The sequence below is a fragment of the Plasmodium inui genome (genome assembly GCF_000524495.1).
Source record: "Plasmodium inui San Antonio 1 unplaced genomic scaffold supercont1.10, whole genome shotgun sequence".
Classification (NCBI taxonomy): Eukaryota; Apicomplexa; class Aconoidasida; order Haemosporida; family Plasmodiidae; genus Plasmodium; species Plasmodium inui.
Genome location: NW_008481844.1, coordinates 356,678 through 378,497, shown reverse-complemented (window position 1 = coordinate 378,497; position 21,820 = coordinate 356,678). Strand labels below are relative to the sequence as shown.

At 42.3% G+C, this 21,820-nt stretch overlaps 7 protein-coding genes across 7 annotated transcripts; 3 read left to right on the top strand and 4 right to left on the bottom strand.

Annotated features, from left to right (window-relative positions):
• Window positions 1–395: 395 nt before the first annotated feature.
• Window positions 396–1,936, bottom strand: C922_02794 (hypothetical protein; the record flags this gene model as incomplete). Its single annotated transcript, XM_008818393.1, has 2 exons — window positions 396–1,343; window positions 1,505–1,936. The coding sequence occupies 2 exons, from the start codon at window positions 1,934–1,936 to the stop codon at window positions 396–398; spliced, it is 1,380 nt and encodes a 459-aa protein (XP_008816615.1).
• Window positions 1,937–3,124: 1,188 nt separating this feature from the next.
• On the top strand, window positions 3,125–4,081 carry C922_02793 (hypothetical protein; the record flags this gene model as incomplete). The annotated part of the gene is made up of 4 exons (XM_008818392.1): window positions 3,125–3,291; window positions 3,462–3,541; window positions 3,705–3,795; window positions 4,006–4,081. 4 exons carry the CDS (start codon window positions 3,125–3,127, stop codon window positions 4,079–4,081), a joined length of 414 nt encoding a protein of 137 aa, XP_008816614.1.
• A 609-nt stretch (window positions 4,082–4,690) lies between these two features.
• Window positions 4,691–8,461, top strand: C922_02792 (hypothetical protein; the record flags this gene model as incomplete). The annotated part of the gene is made up of 1 exon (XM_008818391.1): window positions 4,691–8,461. The coding sequence occupies one exon, from the start codon at window positions 4,691–4,693 to the stop codon at window positions 8,459–8,461; it is 3,771 nt and encodes a 1,256-aa protein (XP_008816613.1).
• Window positions 8,462–8,978: 517 nt separating this feature from the next.
• C922_02791 (hypothetical protein) lies at window positions 8,979–11,158 on the bottom strand (the record flags this gene model as incomplete). Its single annotated transcript, XM_008818390.1, has 5 exons — window positions 8,979–9,446; window positions 9,593–9,780; window positions 9,965–10,340; window positions 10,579–10,763; window positions 11,035–11,158. The coding sequence occupies 5 exons, from the start codon at window positions 11,156–11,158 to the stop codon at window positions 8,979–8,981; spliced, it is 1,341 nt and encodes a 446-aa protein (XP_008816612.1).
• A 2,356-nt stretch (window positions 11,159–13,514) lies between these two features.
• C922_02790 (syntaxin 1B/2/3) lies at window positions 13,515–14,459 on the top strand (the record flags this gene model as incomplete). The annotated part of the gene is made up of 1 exon (XM_008818389.1): window positions 13,515–14,459. The coding sequence occupies one exon, from the start codon at window positions 13,515–13,517 to the stop codon at window positions 14,457–14,459; it is 945 nt and encodes a 314-aa protein (XP_008816611.1).
• Window positions 14,460–15,602: 1,143 nt separating this feature from the next.
• On the bottom strand, window positions 15,603–16,820 carry C922_02789 (hypothetical protein; the record flags this gene model as incomplete). The annotated part of the gene is made up of 1 exon (XM_008818388.1): window positions 15,603–16,820. One exon carries the CDS (start codon window positions 16,818–16,820, stop codon window positions 15,603–15,605), a length of 1,218 nt encoding a protein of 405 aa, XP_008816610.1.
• A 3,860-nt stretch (window positions 16,821–20,680) lies between these two features.
• C922_02788 (hypothetical protein) lies at window positions 20,681–21,601 on the bottom strand (the record flags this gene model as incomplete). Its single annotated transcript, XM_008818387.1, has 1 exon — window positions 20,681–21,601. One exon carries the CDS (start codon window positions 21,599–21,601, stop codon window positions 20,681–20,683), a length of 921 nt encoding a protein of 306 aa, XP_008816609.1.
• Window positions 21,602–21,820: the final 219 nt, after the last annotated feature.

The following is a 21,820-nucleotide window of genomic DNA, read 5'->3' as shown; positions in this document are numbered from 1 at the left end:
AATGAGCATGTAAAAGTAGCATAACTATGTGTGGCTAACCGTTTGGCTGCTCCATCTTTTTACATTCTTGGGTCTTCAAAGGGGAGAGAAAGGCACTATGTAGGGGCGGTAACAGATTCGGGCGTCCTGCCTTTGTAGCTTCCCGTCTGCACCGCTGTACTCCCCTTTGAGATGGGGTCATCACACCCCTACTCTTCTATACCTCTCCAAATGTTTACTTAAAAAAAAAAAAGGGAAGAGTACATTTTAACGTACGTCTTCAAGTGGGGACTCTGGGTGTGCATGCGGAGGTTATCTCGTTCTTCGCGTCGCTCTCATGTCGGTCACCACGCAGCTGTACATGATGGCATCCCACGTTGAGCGCCTCCCCCCGCGATTCCTGTTCTTTTTCCACGCTAAAAAGCCAGCGCCAGCATGATGCTGACGAAGGAGGAAATGGAAACAAGTGCACACATAGCAATATTCCCAACGTTGTTCAAAATGACGGCTGCCAACATGGCGTTGATTATGCTGGAGAAAGCCCTAGCAGTGAAGAGGAGGCCAAAGATGGGACCAAAATTACGAGTGCCAAAGGTATGTGCAGTGATGGAAGGGAAAATGGAAAAGGTCCCAGCATGACAAAAGAAAATGAGGCAAACCCAAATGCAGTAGGTAATCTTGCCACATAAACCAGACAGCGTTAATGTAACAGTTAGGAAACTCATCAGCATACTCATCAATATCAGTGCCGTCTTAAAGCTCGTTAAGTCACTTATGAATCCCCAGAAAATCCTTCCCATGATGTTAAAGAGAGAAGACACAGCTCCGAGGAAAGACAAAGATCTGTCATCGATGCTAAGATAATTCAATCCAAATATTTTCCAAAACACCTGAGTATACGAAATAGCTTGCCAGTTAAAGAAGACCATCAACCATATTAAGATGAAATCTCGATTTATGAAGGTGATACTGTTAGACTCTCTGAGGGAGAAATTTGACGTGTTGGAGAGAGTCCTAAAGGAGCTGGACATTCCTTTGGGACTCTTATTTGCATACCCCCTATCGTCCAGATATAGAAGTTTGCTACTCTTATCATTGAAAGGTAAGAACTCGTTTGATGTCTCTCTAGAATCTGCTATCAAACAGGCACCTATAAACTGAATGATTGCAAAAAATATCCCTTCATAAATGAACAGATAGGGAACCCTGTTAAGGATCTCCAGATTGCTGAAGTATTTGTCGTCTGTATGATCCAACTCGGGGGTGTAATCCGGCATGTAGTTGTATCTGTTTATGAAGTAATTCTGAAGGGGGCATATGAGGAAAACTGCCATACCTCTCCCCACGAAGATGATTCCACTGATCTGTGAGAGAAGGATAGGGGGGGGAAGAAATGGACAAACATCGCGGCACTGTGCAGGTGACGGGTGAGAGAATTGGCAGGAATGTCCATATTGGCGGTTCCATTCGTTCATCCATGTGCAGTGCGTCTCCGCCACGCTGCTATCACGCTGCTGCTACTCACCACTCCCTTGTAGTCGTAGTGCCTCTTCACCGCCACGGAGAGCGGAATCGGGTAGGCAATGCCGCATCCAATGCCGCACAAAATCCCATAGGTCATCAAAAACAGGTAAAAGTTGAACACAGTGAAATAGGACAGGAGAATCCCCAGGCACATGAGCCACCCGCCCAGCAAGACGCTAATCTGGGGGCCCAAATGCTGATTCAGCATTCCCCCGAAAAAGCCAAAAAAACACTGAAAAATTAGAGTAAGGACATAAACCCAGCTACTATCCTTGTACTTGACATTGGAGCAACCTATGATCTTCATATAAGAGATGACGTAAATGCTGATGTTGGAGAAACAGTAGATGCTGCCCAGCGTGCAGTGTATCAAGAACCCGCCTAGAATGACTTTACATTTTGACAGAGTCTGTGAGTGGTAGTCCTTTTTCATTTCTAAGGGGTTTCGATTCGGTGCGGTCCAGTGCGGTCCAGTGCGGTCACAATGCTGTTTCAGTACGGTTGAATGCGATCACAATGCAGTTTCAGTGCAATTTCAGTACGGTCACAACTGCATCACACCCACGTGTGTAGCTTCCCCTATGTCGGCTCGGCGATCACGCGCCTTCCTAAATGCTTTCCTTGGCGTGCTCCTTGATAACGCGACTAACTGTCTGGGCCCGCTGAGTGGGTGCTCCTTTTCTAGTTTAGCAGGTTTTACAGGTCTACCGTTTTAGGTATTTTTTTTACTTCTCTACCCTTTCTTTTTGTTCATCTTCCGCTGGGCGTGGATACGAACTTTCCCCTGTTTGGCTCCCTCCTGCTTAACCGTTCAATCAACCGCTCGGGTGTTAACATGCCACGTTTCGCCACGCGTGGCGGAGAAGAAGTTGCACAAAAAAAAAGTAGTATAAGTGAGAAACTAAACGGAATGGAACAAATCAGCCAGCGCACACACCAATCTGGTGGCACATTCTCTACACAGCATAGGTACACAGCGCAAACGTGGCTTATAGTGCGAAGGTGTTTTCTTTCGCCACGCAGAATTGTGTTTACGGGGAGATGCGTGGTGGTTCGAGGGGCTCGGCTTCTTGGATGACTCGATGGCTTATTCATCGCACTACGGTTTCCTTGGATTTTTTTTTTCTTTTTTTTTTTTTACTCTCCTTGTGGTAGTAGTATAAGTATAGTGCTACATCATCGCACCATGTTTGCCTCAAATTAATGACACAATTTTTGCCGCAGCTTTCCAAGAGGGGCACACGTAACCTAGTCACACATGCGTGCGTACGGTTCGCGGATGCGCATGAAGCGTCCACACCACAGATGGGCGAAAAGATCCGTGACAAGGCATATCATATCACCCATCTGTGGTGCACTTCCAGAGGGCACAAGTTGGGGCCAAGAGAGCATATCATATCCATGGGGGTACTTCCCGCCATATCACCACTGCTCAAGCGAACATTCATTAGATCACAAAAGGGCATCCAAGCGACAACAAAAAAAGAAGAAAAAAGGACGGTTCGCAAAAGAGATAAACATAAACAGGATTAAAAAAAAAAAAAAAATTTTATCTACACCTCCGCATAGATACCTTTTCTTACCTGAGCGCACACCTGCAGAGCCTTTGCTCGTAAGAAAAATGTTCTTCCTAAGCAGTGTGCTGTTTCGATCCAAAAGCAAACGGGTCCATGTGAATTTAATCTCCTCATGTGCGAGCAACTATATTTACTCGACGTACATTTCACCCAACAAGTCCAAATTCCGCCTGTCCCTGAGGAAGCACGACCCCGTAGTTAACCGCCATGTGTCCGTTTCCCCAGCCGAGCGCGCCACGGCGTGTTTTTCCAACATGTTCATAACAAAGGAGCCTTTACAGCGAAAGGGTCTCCTCATGTTGTAGACCCATGTTGTATGCCCATGTGGATACCCTTCTGCACACCCCTGACCCACTTCCACGCGCCGCTTCCCCCCTGCAGCATGTTCTACCAGAAGCACGCAAAGTCCAAGTCGAAAAAGAGGCTAACCTTGCACGGGATTAATTATGCGCGCTTTACAGGTGAGTAAGACCCCCCTCCTCCCGTTTTAGAGGGTTCCTTCTGGGGGAGTGTGTCTCCCCGTGGAGAGGTGGCCCATTGACCACCCCGCAATTCATGCCACCGTTCATCGCGCAATTCATGCCACCGTTCATCGCGCAATTCATGCCACCGTTTACCCCGTAGGAAAAAACAAAAACCTGAGGCCCCTGTTGAAGAGAGTGGAGAAGTCGTACCTGTTCGGGAAATTCAACAAACTTATAGACAACACGTACAGGTAGGAGAGCTGCTGACCTGACCCCCTCCCCCATGAGTTTGCATTGTTAGCGGGTTCTATTTTGTAAAATCATTAAGAGGTTTTGTTTCCCCATTTGGTTTTAAATTTTTTGCTTTATAGGAGCCTGCCAAGGATGAGTTGAGACGGTTGGGTATATATGGTACCAACGGGCCTCGACGACCTCTGCAAAGTGTGCAAGTCACGCTGAAGATTAGACCCTCATTGGAAGGGAAAGAAGAAGAAGAAGAAGAAGAAGAAGAAGGAGAAGGAGAAGGAGAAGACGTGACTGCTTCTCAACCGTGGACGTACTTCTCCAAGGTTAATATGTGTCACATGTGAGCACTGCCTCAGGGGCGCAGCTCACGTTTTAAAATTTTCGCCAAAGTGAGTTTTCCCCTGTGTTTTCAGTTCACCTGTGCCAATCGCTGTTATGCGCTGCGCTGCTCTATTTTGTGTCACCGCCCCTTAGGTTATGCTGTTTTTTTTATTTTTTCCTCCTTTTAAACCGCCACAACTGCACACATCTCTTTTAAGTGTCATAACTGCGACACACCCGTGTTGACTCCTCCCGTTTTGTGCAGTGCCCCCCGGGGGAACTCTCCACTTCAACCCTTCGATTTGGTCAAAATGGAAAAAAAAATAAATCCCATAAAGGTTGCATAAAAAAAAAAAAAAAAAAAAATTAGCGGACGCATGTACCCGTTCTTACGCGTATCTTACGCAAGTGGAAACATAAGCGAAGGGGAGTGCCACTCCGCTGTTGACTACCAAAGAGAGGATCTTCATCATACAGCGTAGCAACACAAAGGAGAGGGAAATATAACAAAGCGCAGCCACAACTAAGGGACCCATTTTGTAAAAGTGTTTCTCTTCTACGGGGGCGCGAAAGAGGCCTATGCTGCTAACACGTGACCCTCTGCGCAACAAAACGTATCACTTTGCCTTTCAGGCATTTTTTCACTCCCTACAAAATGGGGGCCCAAAAAGGGAGAACTCCGAATCGTGGGGGAAGGGGAGCAAAATAGGACTACATGCGAGGAGCCCGCTGCATCGCCATCGGCACAGGACGGAACTAACCAATTTGATGCAAATCAGGGGAGCATCGAGGCAAGCAAGAAGGACTGCAATAAGCAGCGACAGGGAAGCGCAGAAAAAAGTGGCACAATCAGTGGACGTGCCAGTGGACGTCCCCGTGGGGGGGAAAATGCATAACCCCTCTGGATACTCCCCCCGTAATAGAATCGGAACAGATGGAAGGATCCACAGCGAAAATGATTATACTAGTCAAAGGGGTAGACACAAAGTGGAGAGTGAGATGTCCATAAGGGCTGCGAAAAGGGGGTCCCCACAGGAAGAGAGCCAAAAAGTGAAGCCAGAACTGAATGCAGTGAACAACTTGTGTAAAAAAATCTTCTACCTAAGCAAGAATGGCGTGAAGAATGAAAACGTGTGGAAGCATTACTTAATCGAAGTAGGTAAAGAGAAAAGAAACTTCCACCTTGTGAATACAAAAAATGTGTTTCTCCTATTGCTAGGTTTGAGTAAGAGTGAATATATCGTTAAGGTCGCCCTCCGTCGTGGCACCGTTAGGGGGGACCACCAAATGGAAGAAGCACAAGAAACACACATAGATGATGTAGTGGATAGTCTTATAAACATCCTATCCAAGAGGATGGACCGACTGACAAACACCCAACGGAGTCTCCTCCTGCACATCATCCAAAAGTTACACAGGATAGAACAGTACGACAAAGTGGTAAACGAAATTAATGGTAGAATTTTGGAGGGAACCCCATTAAAGAAGTTGAGCGCGAGAACCTTTTCCAGCGTCCTCCACGTCTACGCAAGTGGTGGAGCTTCGAATCCATCTATGGAAGGAGAAGCTCCTACTTGTCGGCGCCGCCCCCTTGAAGAAACGATTAGAAACGCCTTTTCGGAACCAAATGGACAACAGAACAAACTGGTGAAGATCCTCCTTAAAGGGAAAGTGGGGCTAGAGGATATCCTCCGTCTCATTGGAGCCATGCACAAACTGAGGATAAGAAATAAGCAGATCCTTCAATGCGTCGTGCAAATTTTAAATGAAAAAGTGAGAGACGACAGTTACTTCCTAACTCCGTCTCTTCTTCTCCACCTGGCTAATCTAAACGTGTACAATGAGGATCTGTGGAGAAATCTGAAAATGATTGTCATGCAGAATTATCGCTTCTACAATTCGGTGCATCTAACGAATGTGTTCTATGGGTTCTCCAAGTTTCGACCCGATAACATGGAGGACTTGTTTGACATTTTGGCTAGCCACATCATGGACAACAACTTGTATATAGGACAATGCAGAAAAGAGGAAAAGCGGTTAAGCCAGGGGAAGTCTCCTTCTCTGAATTCTAACCTGTTTGATGAACCCAAATGGGAAGATCCCGATTCCTCCAGGGATAGCACAATCGACACAGCCGACACGGCAAACCCGTTTAACCTCTTCCAAACAACGAACATTATAAAGAGCTGCCTACTCTGTAATTACCTAAATTATAACTTCTTCCATTTTTTACTTAATCGGTTGAGCCGATCGGAAGAACCACAATCGTTAGGAAATCAAATTGATTCCCTAAGGGTAGTGTCTGATATATTGAAAACGTTCAATGGATGTGTTTACAAACATGTGGTGTGTTTTCATTACACACAAAAGGGGAAGAATGCCTCCTCGATGCAGGACGGACAACACACGTACGTCCACTTGCTAAACAGTGAGAACAGTGAGAACAGTCAGAACAGTCAGAAGCAGATGCAAACCTACCGGTTCCGTTACGACATGTGTGGTAGCCACCTACCGATGGTAGATTCCCTCTCTGTTAGTTCTACACCAAAGGAGGAGCAACGGCAGTTTGAAACCTACTTCGATGAAGTAAGCGAAAAAGTAAGAAAAAAAATGGAACAGAATTTAGGAGCCCGCCAGTTGAAGATACTCCTACATAAATTAATCCTGTCTCTATCGGCCAGCACTGTGAGGTTTGTAAACCTATACGCCTTGTGTTTAATTGTGTTGGAGGAAAACAAAAAGGACTTGAGTGTTAACAATCTGTTTATCTATGTCCAAATTTTCCATCGAATGAAATTGTACAATTATGAACTCTTCAGTTGGCTAGTCGAACACATGAAGAAGAATACACATCTGTTAGATGTGAAGAAGAAAATGAAAATGATTCTACTGTCTTGTAACATTTTTAAAAGGATAAATGAACAGGAGATGCAGGAATTGTACCGCTTCTTTTTAAGTTCAGATTATTCTTCCTTTTCCAGAAAAGAGGAAGCAATTTCTGCAGATGCTGCTCCGCCCATGTGGGAAATTCCGGCAGAAATAAATATGAAGGGGAACCTCGTAGACTTGGATCGCATCTCCAGGTCGACCACTCCGAACGGGGTGCATGATGAGACTGGAAGTTTTGAAAATCCTGGTGATGACTCGGTTGGAAGGAGCGTCCCTGTGGGGGGAAAGCTCTCTGATAGGGAACCACCCCCCATGGATGAAACTCAGACGGACCCAAATTTTGCCTTACCAAACAAGGGAACTTTGTTCAGCAAAATAGAAAAAACGGATACGTTACCATGCCACGTGGGCTTCACCGATTATATAAACTTTCTGCTCATTTTGATTCACAACTGGAAGGGAGATGCAAGTGGCAGGTTTGATCTCCTGTCGCTGATTTCGAAGGGGGCAAATGAGATTGTGAAAATTGGGCAGATGGATGCAACTTTGGATGAACATATGAAGCGGTTAGAGGAGAACCTGCACCGTGAGAGGGGTACCATCGTTAAGCTGTTCCAGAAGTTGGATCTTTTTTCACGTCGGGGGCCTCACGCGGAGGAGGCAGATAGGGTAGGTAGCTTGCATGGCCTGCGTAGCGACTGCTCCCTCCAAGTGGAATACCTTCTGCATTTTGTAAAATCGATAAGCGAAGAGGTGCACGACGAAGTAGTGAGGGCGCTGGAGGGGAGGGGTTCCCAAATGGACCGTCAAATGGGTACCCAAATGGGAAACCGATGCGCCCCCCTTAAAAGCCCGTTTGAGTTAAAAGAGGAAGATTTGCAATTCCTAAATCTGTTGAGAGGCGACAAAGGCAGCCCGCGCGGCACTCCGCCCACAGTCCATAATAACAAAACGATTAATAGGTACATGTATGGAAGTGTCCAGGAGACGGTAGACCTCCTTCGACAGAGTTTCCAACTGCACAGATGTAGCAATGTTGCAGGTGTTTCTTCGAAGAATAGCAGAAATTACCCCAACGGAATGGAATCATTTTACAAGATAAACAGCTTCTTAATATCAGATGTAACGTACATTTTCGAAAAAGGGGAAGAAAAATTATTCCACTTTCTTCTATTTTACCCACACGAAATGAAGAAGACAGTTGTAAGCAAGTGCGAAAATCGGATTTTCCTAAAACAGGAATGTGATGAATCGCTTCTAATATGCACTGAGGTTATTTTCTTCTACAATTTCTTGAGGAAGAATTTTCGGAACCAGTTTCTTTTCAGCCTCGTGGATACCACTCCGTTTGTTAAATTTTGCCAAAGCACTAATGGAGATGCCTTCGTGGGGGGCATTCCCGATAGTGATCGCGTCATGCGCCAGGCTAACCGCCTTTTAGAGACCATCTCAAACGCATAGCTCGCGACACGCACAGTGCAACTCGTTTATATGTGTCTACAAATCGATGTAAAATTTCGCTTCTCGGTTTTTTTTTTTTTCTTTTTTTTTTTCGTCTTTGTGCCAAACAAAGAGACCTACTAAATTACAAAAAGGCTGAGCAGCAAGGGACGAAGAAACAGAGATAAATAAATGCACAAGTGAAAGTGAATATGGGATGAAGTTCTCTTGTCCCTTTTTTAAAATCATTCGACATGCAAAGTGTGCAATTAAGAATGAGGCACATGTGGGATCGCCACACGGAGGGGTGCAAAAAAAAGGAAAAAAAAAGCATACATATACGGCATGTGTCTACACATCGCCTGTAAAATGATGTGATAAATAGGAGCGCCGCGGGACCCCCACGCGGAGTCTGCTCAGATTGGCGGCATGCACATGTTTAGCCCCCCCAAGTGGAAAGGAAGAGCGAAAAAAAAGGGGACATTTCGATCAGTTGGGCTAACTGCGTCAACTGGGTCAGCGGGCCAACTGTGCTGGGCTAATCGCTGTAATTGCACATGTTTTTCGAGTCGTCCCCCAAGCCCTGATCCAGCTCAGCAGCCTTGGTGTGACCCTCGTCCTTGTCGACGTTGCTCAGGGTATCGACGACATTTTTCTTATTTAGGTACTTATTTTTTATAGAATTCGTGGAGAAAGAGCGAGACAATTGTTTGTTAATTTCGATGGCCTCTTTGGACGCTCCCTCAGTATAGTTATCTGTGAGCTCCTTGATTCTATTTCTTTTGTTTTTTTTCTCACGTCTGTAATTACTTACTAGGATGATGAAGTCGTGAATGATATTCACCCATATGTTTCTGTCTTTCTCCACTGTCTTAAGATATAAGTAGTTTTCCTTTTTCTCTCTTTTTTTCCTATACTTGATGTAGAAGTACTTGTGGCTGTAGACGTCACTGTAGACGTTCACTACGTATTCGAGGCGGATGTATCCCACTCGGTTTTTGTCCACCTGTGAGGGGCAAGAGATGGGAGAGGGGGGGGGAGGAGAAATGACTAGGGGGTGCAGACACACTGTGTGTAACGATCGCGTCAAACAAATGTTCCGCATAAACACAAATTCGTGCGGTGTAAAATTGAGGGATGGCCCAAACGAACCTTCGCGTCGGCTTCCTCATTATAGTAGCACCAGTAGAATTTTCCCTTAAAGAAGTGCATGTAGAAGAAGTACTTATTGTAGAATCGCTTGATGTAAAAATTGCTGTGCAGCAGGTAGCCATTCAAATTTTTGCAAAAGAGCCGAATTTTGTCTTCGATTGCCAGGGAGGAAATGTTCCTGTAGATGGCTGCGCGGGGGGAGCGGCAATATGAAGAGGAACAATATCAGGAGGAGCAATATCAGGAGGAGCAATGTCAGGAGGAGCAATGTCAGGGGGAGCACTCTGGGAATGCGTTCCGTCTGGCACTCCCTGACACTCCCTGACACTCCCTGGCGCATCATAGCGCGCCGCAAAGTGAGTGTGGCCCTACTCGAGCTGACGTCCGTCTCCTTAATGGCATCGAAGTGCTCCCTGCCCTCATTTATGAGTTTCTCAATCATCTCATTATTCCTGCTGTGGCTTTTCTGAACAGCGATTATCGTCTCGATAAATAGGGAGGTGTATATCTGGTCCTCCTTCTTTATGCAGTCTAAGTTTATGTAGTGAAAAGACAAGCAGGCTGTTGCTACTATTTGGTTCTTGTTGGATATATTGAAATACATGTTGCAGGGGAACAACTTCTTCACGATGTCTGTGTAGATGTGAAGGTCAGCTGATCCGATGAATGTGTTTTTTAGAGTTCCCTTTTTGTACACTTCGATTCTGATGGTGTCGTTGTTCTGTTTAACCACCATGTTTTTTCTTTCCTACTCTTGTGTGAAGGGGGGGGAGGGGTGCGCATGGTAGGGGAGGCGCACGCATAAGAGGATGGTGAACGCATAAGCAGATATGGAACGCATAAGCAGATGTAGAACGCGTAAGGAGATGTAGAACGCATAAGCAGATGTATAATGCATAAGGAGATGTAGAATGCATGAACCTAAGTGAGGAGGAGACTACTCCTTCCCTATTTTTTCTTCCCATTTTTTTTTTTTTTTTTTTTACTTCTATGTGTATCTTGTTGAGGTACTGCTTGTAGTAGTGGGTGTAGGAATATCTGTTTCCGATTTTCAGATGGACAATGTACTTGCTGTTGTCATCGTCACCCATTTTTAAGTTGATGTGGTGAATTTGAATGATGATATTGAACGATTCATACTTGTGGATGTTTAGGAGGCGGTACAATTGGCCTGAGAGGAGGATTGTACGTATGTGTGTGTGTATGTATGGCTGTATGTACGTATTCATGTATGTATGTGTGTGGAGAGGTGATGTGAAAGAAGGGGCAGACAATCTCCTTGGCGTCATTTCTTTCACTCTGTACGTGAGCCACAAAAATGAGGAAGATACAAACGACGAGCGATGTTCACTATTTCACCATCTGGACAAAATGGCTCCCTCGCCTGCTCAACAGTTTGTTTCCTCCTTTTGGAGATACTACTCCACTGAGGGGTAGCTTACCGATTGGCTTATTCTCACTGATATGAGGAAACAAATCCTTATTTCTACAGACGCAGAGGGTACAGACGGATGCAAGGAAGCATCCCCCCACGTAGAGAAAATTGTGGGGATCGAAGTAAAACATCTTGGGGGGAAAAAAAAAAAAAATGTACTACAGCGAAATGGCTATGGCAAGGAAAGTAGTGTCCAATCTGTAGATCAATTAAATGTGACAAACAAAATAGGGGCAATGCATCTGGACGGGTGATGCGAGTGAGAATTTGGTTATTCGCTCCCCTGCCCGGTGGTTTCACACAGGTACGTTTATATTTCGTACATATATATGTACATATCTACATTTGGGGAAAAAAAAAAAAAATATCAGACTTGTGACATTTTGCAACTACCCCGATTAACCGTTACATTAGAAGAGTGGCGAAGGAAAAAAAAAAAAAAACTTGACGCCGTAATTTGTTCTGGGCGGATATTCGCTTGTTTCCTGTATGTGTGTGCAAATATGCGGGCGTGGGAAAAAATGGGGGAATTTCTCCCTCTGTGGGAAACCGCGGCACCATTCGAATGGCGCGATGGGTGAGGAAGCGATTAGAGGCACGAACGGACGGAAGTGAAGTCAAGTGAACGTAAGTGAACACAAAGGAACGCAAACCAACACAAGTGAACACACGTGAATGCAAATGAAGAAAAAAAGCGCAACCGCGCTAACCTGTTGCTACGCGTGAACAAGTGAACGCCCTAACTTCCAAACGCGCGCAGACCACCCGTTGCCGCGTCTTTGCTGCCCCCTGGCGAAACCGAGTAAGTGCGGAAGAAATTGTCAGCAAAGATGGCATCACAATTGGGAACCCCTGGAAAATTGGCCAAACAAAAGAAATTTTCCCTCTTTCAGCTTCGTCAAAGTTACGTTATATATACCATATATACACATACATTTATAGACTCCGTTTTATTTTAATGCCATTTTTTCCATTTGGAACTTCGCCCCCCATTCTGTTATCACACTATGCACTTTTTAAAAAGCTCAAAAAGGATGCCTCTTTTGGCGTGTGTGCATAGAATGCCCCTTTAGCTAACCACGACGCGGTTAGTTGGGCCATTTGACATGCTCCTTTTCAACGGGGGTGACCCTGTTTGACGTTGTTTTCAGCTCGTTCTTCCCTTCGGTCACTTGTGCGCTCCAGCCATTTTCCTCGCTGGGGGTAAAAATCGCCTAACGCCTTTTTCTTCCCCTTGGCCCATGTGTCCATTTGCATAGCAGCTCTGTTTTTCTCGCAAGGTAAGAAGCCGTTCCGCGCGACTTTTCAAAAGGAACGAATGCGGACGGGGAAAGACACCGCACAGGGAATTTTCCGAAAGGACAGCCAAACACGTTAAACATGTCAAACAAGCTAAGGAATTTAAGCAAACCAAACGTGCGAAGCAGCGTAAAAACGCAAACTTGCTCTGCGCGAAGTAAAATTCTTACAGGGGTGGGCATTTTTTTTAAACACTTCACCTAAATTTTGCAAACAAATTAAACGACAGGCGGGATTGCTCCTAACTTTCTCTCCGTTTATTTTCCCCTTCATCCATTCGCCCCCCCGCCCACGATTTATTCACTTCAATTTGGTAATTTCGCAATTTGGCAATTGGACAGTTTTGCACTCCTCCCATTTGTTCCGTTTTTTTTTTTTCCTCTTCGCCATATCTTCACGAGAGAGCCAATTAAAAAATAAAAAAATCCTACAACGTGAAAAAAAAAAAAAAAAAAAAAAGGAAGAAACCTAGGTACGTCCTTCACGAGTGGTATAAACTTACAATTTATTTTTTTTTGTTTTTTTCCCTGTCGCGGAGGCCCCATTACGTGATCTGCGATACGCAAGAGAAAAGCCGTTCGTCCACCTTCGCCAAGGGCAGGTTTTCGACATAGCCGCTTAGCTTAGCAGCTGGGCACGTGTCCCACTCGGCCAGTTATCGCCCTCAAATTTGACGCGGGCAAATGCGGAAGGGCTGCAAAATTGGCGGCCCCCGATTTGGCAGACAAAGTGGTTGAGTGGTTACGCGGTTACGCGGTTACGCGGCGAAAAGGACGGGACCCCCCGAACGGTGTGTGCAAGCTCTGAAAAATGAGCAGCTGTCTGAAGGGTGTATCAATCAAGCACGTGTGAAGTCGCAACGAGGGGGCAGAGAAGGATAGACGCAGTAGAGGCGGAGCAAGGTCTAACGGGAGCACCTTATTTGGCCCTGCGCCCCGCGCGCGAACGCTCCACGCCTTTGAAAAATAGACCTAGGATAAATGATGAAGTGGAGAGAAGGGGGGAGCCGTCTCGTTGTCACCGTGCTGCTCGTTGATGCGTTGGCACATCAGTGACACGTCCGCGCGTTAGCCCGCATTCTGCAGGGGTATATACATATATACCTATAAATATATATACCTCTAAATATATATACCTATATACACATGTCTGTGTGGCACATTTGAGCCGCTCCCCAAGGCCCAAAGAATGATCGACCTGTTTGATGAAGTGAAGCAGCTAGCCACGATCAAGAAGCAGCAGAATGCCAAGCATATGACACAAGTCCTCAGGTTTCAAAATGACGAAATAATAGATAACGTTATAGAGCCCAGGGGGGACACAGTTATAGACATTCCTGGGGAAGGGAACGACGATTTGAGAAGCTATGTAGATGATGTCTATTCAATAAAACAAGAAATTAAAAAAATCTACACCGTGATTGATGATATAGAAGTGTTAAGAAAAAAAATCAACTTAGCCATAACGACAGAACAGGAAAATGAATTAAGTTTGCTACTAAATATGCAAATAAAAAATGGAAATAATAGCATTCAGTCCATCAAAATGGAAATAAAAAATGTCAGCAAGAAATTTGTACCCAAATCGCAACAAAATAAAATAATAAAAAAAAATATCCATGATAACTTAATCCATGTATTCAAAAAAGCTTTACATAGTTACCAACGGATTCAAAATGATTACAATGAAAGTATGAAAGATAAAATGTCGAGACATATAAAAATTATGTACCCACAGTACACTGATGAAGATATCAGTTATGTCCTAAATCATGATGATATAAATACGCAGAATTTAGTCAAGTGGAAATTACAAGGCCATGATAATTTAAAAAGTGCCTTAACCCATGTAGAATCCAAATATAGAGATGTTAGGACGTTAGAGAAGAATGTTTGCGATTTACACCAAACCATAATAGAACTGTCTGCTCTTATTGAGATGAATGATGAAGTCATAAGTAACATACACGATAATGTTAACGATGCGCAATACTTCACGGAGAAGGCAAATGTCGATTTGATTGACGCGAGGAATATTCAAAGGTCTACTTCCAAATGGATGTTCTACATATCCATGGCAATCCTCATCGTTGTGCTTATTATCTGTCTACCCGTTTTGGTGAAGTTTCTCTAGCGGGAAGGTAGGGGGAGGTGAAACTGTGCTTCCTCCCAATAGGAAGTGGATCCATCCCCCCGACGTGTGCCAGTGCGCGTACACACAAAAATACACACCTGTTTTGCTGGGTTAAGGAAGTTAGAAAAAAGGCGACGAAATGGGTCTCTCAAGCACTGTTAGGAGAAAAGTTCCCACCGAACTGCCTCCCTTCTGTGAACCTCGAAATTGCTTCTGCGTTTGGAATCCCCTTGATGACGCACTGAACGGGGCACTTGTCCGACAAGCAAGCTGACCCAAAAACAACTGTTCGCGTTTGATTTCTGTCTTTTTTGTCTTTTTTTTTCTGTCACCCAGTTTTTGTAACACCGGCGAAATGCTAACTGCGTTTCTGTGTGTCCAAGTGTGCAAAATCTTCTCTGCTCATACAAAAGCAAGCCCATTCCTTCAGAAACCGCCTCCATGTGCCCCCACCAATTTGTCGCTTCCAAAAAAGAAACAGATCTAAATAGAGTGGAAATTTTTCGCTAGTTAAATTTTCCCTACAATTGAGCTTCTTCTTTTGCGGCCACCCGGGAGAGGGTGTCCACATACTTGCGTAAAATTCCCTTATTGTTTCGTGGACACACGTTACACACCGTGGAGTCCTCCACCAGTGATTTCACATTTTTTTTTTAGTATGACAAAGGTATAAAGGGATTCTCATTTGTTTCGTTCTGCTATGTAAAGCTACCTTACGCTATGCTATGTTATGCCATGTTATTCCATGTTATTCCATGATATGCAATGCTATCCTCTCGTCTGTTCCATTTTTTGAACTCTCTGCTTTACGGTTTGTTAACTTCCCCTACACCCATCCACACCCGCGTAGGCAAATATATTCACATATGTCTGCCCATGTGGCCTTCTTAAATTTTAACTCCTCACAAAACAATATTTAGACGTATGGAGCAAATTTCACCTTTTTGGAGATTCCCACGGGGGAAAATTGTCTCTTTTCTTTTCTCCATCGATGTCTGGGAATAATTTTGCTTCAAAGAATACGCTTCACCTCTTTAGTGGACGTGGGATAGGCTATTTTCCAATGTGCATTAGGACCTTCCCAAGAAAACTAGCTTAAGCCACCCACATATAAACAAACACGCATACATACCCCCTTTTGAGTTAGCCAAACGAAAGGGCACTTAGTACCCGCATGAGGTGCCCTCCCCTTTCGTGCGCCTTTTTCTTTATGTACAACATGACGAAATAGAACACCATTTGGGTGAGCTTCTTTAACAACAACTTGGTCATTATAAGAGACAAGTTTAGAAAATTCATTATTCTTAAATTGGGTATGGCTACATCTAGTTGTCTCTTTACCGTTTCTTCGAGAAGGTAGGACATTTTTTCCTTCAGCGTTTCCATTTCGACAAATGAGCTAAACAAGGCCGTACTGTTTTTCTGAACAGTTAAGGCGAAAAACTTTTTGTGCGTGTACATAATCTGTTGAGCCCTATATCTATCACTAATAAAATTTTTCAAAAGACTCAACTGCACATTAGTGTTAATCATTTTCATAATAGTGTTAATAGTTTTTTTGAAAAAATGTTTCTCAAAAATGTCATAAAAATGTATGGCATGTATGTTACGTAGTGCACAAAGAAATTGGCCATCATCAAAGTTGTTATCTTCGCGATTGTAAGTGCATCTGCTTTGGTTAGCGGTGTGGAAAAAGTATTCATCTTTTTTCAAGCAGACATCTACTAGAACCCGTAATTTTCTATGATGCTTCTTTAAGAGCCTTTTGAAGTATCTATCAATTAAGGCTCCATTCCAGATGTACTTCCTTTGAAACGTAGAAATGTCGTACGTTGTTTTTCCAAACAAATTAGCTCTGAATTTATCATGAAATAGTTTGTTCACTTTTTTAAGTAGGCACAACATCCACGGGTTATTATCTAGAATATAGAGAAGTACAAAATAATAGACAAAATTTGTGTGGAAATAATGTATGATCTGTTTAAATGCTAGTGGGAAACTTAGACTTTCTTGCTTCTGTACAATTTTGTCCAATGCCTCTGCGAGTTTCTTTTTATCTTTCTTCATTACATCTATGTAAATCAAATTGACTATTTTTTTTCTTCTATTTGAATAAATCAAATCGTGAAATGAGTATCTTCTTCCTAATTTGTTTGTTTTTTTTAAAATGAGCCCGTTGCAAATGAGGTATCTTCTTTTTGCACATCCTTCTTGGGGTGGTGCATATGGCCCTTTCCGCCCTCCATTTGTTGGGATTTGAAATTTCGGCACGGTTACATTATTCTTCACGCATGTTATCTCCCATAGTTGGCGACGCAATAGCGAGAGAAGCAGGGCGAGTGTGGCAAGTTTTGCGTTCATTTTCTGCATGTGTCTAGTTCTTCCTCCCCCCACAGTCGAAGATCACCACATAGATGCAACATGGGCTCCGTCCAACTGAGCTACACGACGCATCTACATGGGTTCCGTCCAGCCGGGCTACACAGCGCATCTGCATGGTCTCCTATACCCTATTCGGCACCCACCACACCCAACGGGGCATCTCCTACACCCCACTCGACACCGCCTACACCCGATTCGACAATTTCCGCACCCTATTCTGCAACTTCTACATCCAATTCGGCACCTCCCACACCCTGTGCGGCACCTTCTGAAAAGAAAATTCCACCTTAATGTGTATAGGCAGTCCCACACCTTTTGGACACATGTGCTGAAAAATCTACATAACTGCATATGTACAGGTTAACGTGAACGTGGGTTTATATTTCCCCCTATACAACTGCCAAGGAATGGGAGTTTCCCACTTTGCGCTGAAAATTTATTTCGGTGCAAAGATAAGTGTTCTCTGGTGAGCTCTTCTACAAGTCGGCTCAGTTATACATATATGTGCGTTTCTTCACTCGTGCCAAATGACAACCATTTTTGGCTAGCAATTATCGGCTCTCTTCCGAGTTTCTAAATCTTTCAGTTATATCCTCGTCTATACGGAGATGGTGCGACAAGAAGAGTAATAATGATGTCGAGCTGGTATATAATGGGAGAGCCCTTTTGGGCGAGGGGGGAAAAATATATGAACTCGCAAAAATGTTGCAGTTTTGGGGTTACTCAAATATGTTCGTCTCACTGCACTGTGTTTCTTTTTACGTTTTTCCACTTTTGTCTCTAACGCGGAAGAAAGGACATTATTCCATTGGGATCTTCACTATATGGCGACTTGGAAGGTTGGCACCTTGGAAGTTTTACTGCCGATTTGCCCTTTTTGACCACTTCTTGCAGTTCTACAACTGCGACGTGTATGCTTTTACATGCACAGAGAGTGACGTTCACGATGTGGGTAAACTTTTCTGGCTAATAAGAAAATCTTCGCTATTCACTAGTTGGTATATAAAAAAAAGGTAAAACATCCCTATCTACGGAAGAACCCTGTGCGATTTATAGTTTCTCAAGTGAGCAGCAAAACAACTGTAAGCGTGGCGCGGTAAAACGGAAGAAAAATCTCATGACATATGTTTCTTCTGTTGCTCCCAAACAGGTAAAAACAACTCTACAATTCGATTAAAAATTGGAGTTATAAAAAATCGAGATTTTCTGGCAAAAGATTTTTATTCAGATGTTTACTTAAATGTTTGGTTCATTTATACTTTTTGATTATTCGCCAAAGGAAATTTCCTCTACTCTCTCGCAGGTTTTACCTCGTTACATTAAAAAATACCCCTTTTAGAAAAATGTTTCATTGAAGGTATTTTTTTATCATTACAACTAAAAGGGGGAGAAAATATGGGCGTTTCGGCGGGGAGGCAAAAAATTTCTGTACATTATTATACTTTGCACTTGTTCAGCTAAAAAGCGCTGTCGTAATACGTTTCGGGAGGTATTTAAAATTAAAGGCGAAAATGTATATATAGTTTTAAATAACCAAAATATAGGAGTTTTTTCTTTATGCACCTTAAATGGTTGGGGGAAAAGCAAAACAGAAAAAAAAAAAAAAAAAAAAAGCAGAATTTACAACAAATCGATGCACAAGTTTGCATCTCGCGTAAACAAAAAAAAGTTGCAAAAATAATGTTACAGAAAAAATAAAGCGGAGAATTAAATCACGCCAAACAAATGCGCAGGTGTGTTTTAAAACGTTATTTCCACTTGTAAAATATGACAAAAAAAAAATTACGATGGAATTTTTTTCCTTTTTTCTCCTTTTTTCTTTTTTTTTTTTTTCCAATGGAGAAAAATAATTCAAATCAGCGACAATTGCCTTCTTCATTTCGTCGTAAAATAAACTCATTTCACCTTTGTGGAGGAAATAAGGTGGCCACGTTAAATTATTACCTAACTGGAAACGTTAAATGGTGTACTGAAAATCGATATAAATGCTGCAAAGGAGCATTTCTGAAAAAATAGAATAATCTAACACAAGTATACACACACATGAAAAAATATATATATGTATGCGTGTTTTTATGCGTATCCCTGTTTGGCACTTTTTTAAACACGCTCAAACAGTCGAATTGACTGATTTTTTTTTTTGTTAAGAAAATAGGCATCTTCAAATGTGACATCTCCGAAAAGCGGAAACATGATTTAAAAATCTGATATGCTATAAAAATTATAGATAACACATCTCATGAATCTGCAAAGAATTGTAAAAAATAAAACTCCTTTATTTTCTATTCCTTTTGTCCGGAGCACTACCACTTGATGTTCCTACGCCTACGACGAAAAATGATTCCCTGAAACGCTGGGGCGTGGGAGAACTGTATTCATATATATTTATGTGTACATTTCGCCTTTAGCCCAGGTAACTTTTTTGTTCCATAGCTCATGTTCGCTATAAAATGGCCCCTCGTTTAGTCCCTTCTCCCCCCTGAGTGTAGTACTTTGAAATTGATTAAGAATTGGATATAATACGCGTTTTCCTCTGTTTTTTTTTTTCTTCCATATGTAACTTTTTTAAAAATTCCACCATTTCTACTGCTACTTCTGTAAAGCGGTGAGACACGATTCTCTCCCTTAACACACAGACGTGTTTGCAACGTTAGTGTGGTTCGCTGTGAGCAATACAAATGGACGAAATTTTGTTAAAAAAAAAAAAAAAAAAGGCTTCTGCATGCTCCCGTTAGCCCCTGCGTTATTCCACAATTTACCTTTGGGAAAAAAACGTAAATGTCAATGGTAATATTTGGACGATAGAATACGGCTACAAAATATCACAACGTAAAGGGCTTCTTCTATCTTTTTTCGTCCTTCCACTTGTACCACATCGTAAGCGTTATCCGGGGCATGCACAGTATGCGGGAATTGCTCATCTCCTCAACGGTAAAAGGCATTTCTTTATATTGTAAGAATATTCTATTTGGTATCCCTCGTTCGTTCTCTCAACCTGGTAACGTTCAAACGGTCCCTTACAGCACGCAATCACATGTTCAAATATGTAACTTAATGTATGCGTTCTTTTCCTATCTCTTCCTTTGCCCCCCCTTTTTTTTTCCACCACACTGCAATTAAAAAGGCTTAAAAAATTACTAAAAAAAGATACCTATTTTTAATTTACACTTTAGGGGGGAAAAAACCATTTAATGTTAACCCTAAACAAAAATTGCTCTTTCGTCATTTACATATATGAAACCTTTCTTAGGGGAATTTGTTTGATTAAAGTTCTCTAAATGGGCTTATGTATATACAGAAATATGATGATGTTATTATATATGGTAACGGGAACATTAAAAATGCCACAGGTACTTTGTTTGTTCGTCGTTTTTTTTTTAACATGACATATATGCCAGTAAAGCAAGGTGAGGGCGCGTGCTCATGCGTGTACGTGTATGTGGTATGCATGCTTAGTTAAAAATTATATTTTTTCACAGCATTTAACCATACTTTTACATGTGACATTTTTTCACCACCTTTTGCACATTTTTTTACACGACTTTTTCACCATCTGGTTAACTTCTTTTTTTATTTTTTTACATCGCATTTTTTTTTGGGCCTACGGTTTGCCTTCTTTACATTTATCTTTTACGATTCACAAAAACAAAAAAAACACAAACAGCATATTGTACTCATCATAACAGTGTAAAATGATATAGACTTATTTATCGGCTAAAAATTCGTCAATTGAAATGTGTCTAGCTTTGTCTTCCTCCTCTCCTTTAGCTTCAACTTCCTGCGCTTATACCCCTCCCATTGTTGCGCTTTGTCGTAGCACAAGAATACGTGGGATAACTTTAATCCTTTCTGGCGCTGGGATTATTCAAAGACTCCGGGAGATTAACTTCCGTGTCCTTCTGCTCCTTCAGCGGGGATGGGATTTTATTTAACGACGTAACAATTTTAATTTTTGACAAAAAGTATTTATTTAACGGTTTAAACTTAGATCCGTTGACACTTTTTCTGGTCTTCGCTTTTATGGTGGTCTTCTGTATTGCTTTTCTAACCACTTTACTTTTGTTAACCGTGCTGACGTTACTTCTTTTTACCGAGAGATTGGTGGTAGGTCGATTAGTCCTCAGAGCAACGGTTCTCTTATTACGAAAAAGGGATATATTTAAGTTGCTTAATTTCTGGCTTGGAACTTGTACAGTTTTATAGCTATTTGCACTGCTAGTAATTACAGTTGTCCTCGATGATGGAATTGGCTTAAATATTTTTCTTGGTTTGCTTTTTGCTACACTACTACTACCCACGTATGTAGTTCCAGAAGATTTAACACTATTAATCAAATTTTTCTTATTGACGAAATTTTTGTTATTATAGGGAATATTATGACTTTCATAAGCGTAGCGGGAATTATGAGCGCTTGGTCTACTTTTAAAATAATCTCTGCTTGGGCCTGAGTAAATTTTTTTACTTCTGAAATTGTTATATTTTTTATCAATTAATCTTTTGCTAAAGAATGGCTTCTTAAAACTTCCTGGTCTTCTACTGCTCGTAAATTTTGACCTTTCACCCCCTCCTCCTCTGCCTCGATAACCTGAGCTACTTTGCGTTAGGTCTTTTTTACTAAAAAACTTTGATTTATAATCATATTTTTTGGAATTATTTAAATTTAAAATACTATTTTTTCCACTTTTTTTCTCTTTGTCAACTACATCGTCTAGGGTGCACGACAAATAGTCCATTATTTTTTCATTTTGTCCGCTCTTCATTTTATTATAGTTTCTTGGGGTAAATGATTTTATATAAGTGGCCGCTATGTGTATAAAGTATATACTTCACGGCAATTTCCGTTTGCGTATAGGTAAATTACTTATGCATGCGCCTTACACGCATAAGGAATAACGAGCGAATAAAATGTGGAGGGCGAGGTGGAAAAAATATGGGGCACGATAAAACAACACAAAAGTTTTCCTTTACATGGGTGTGCA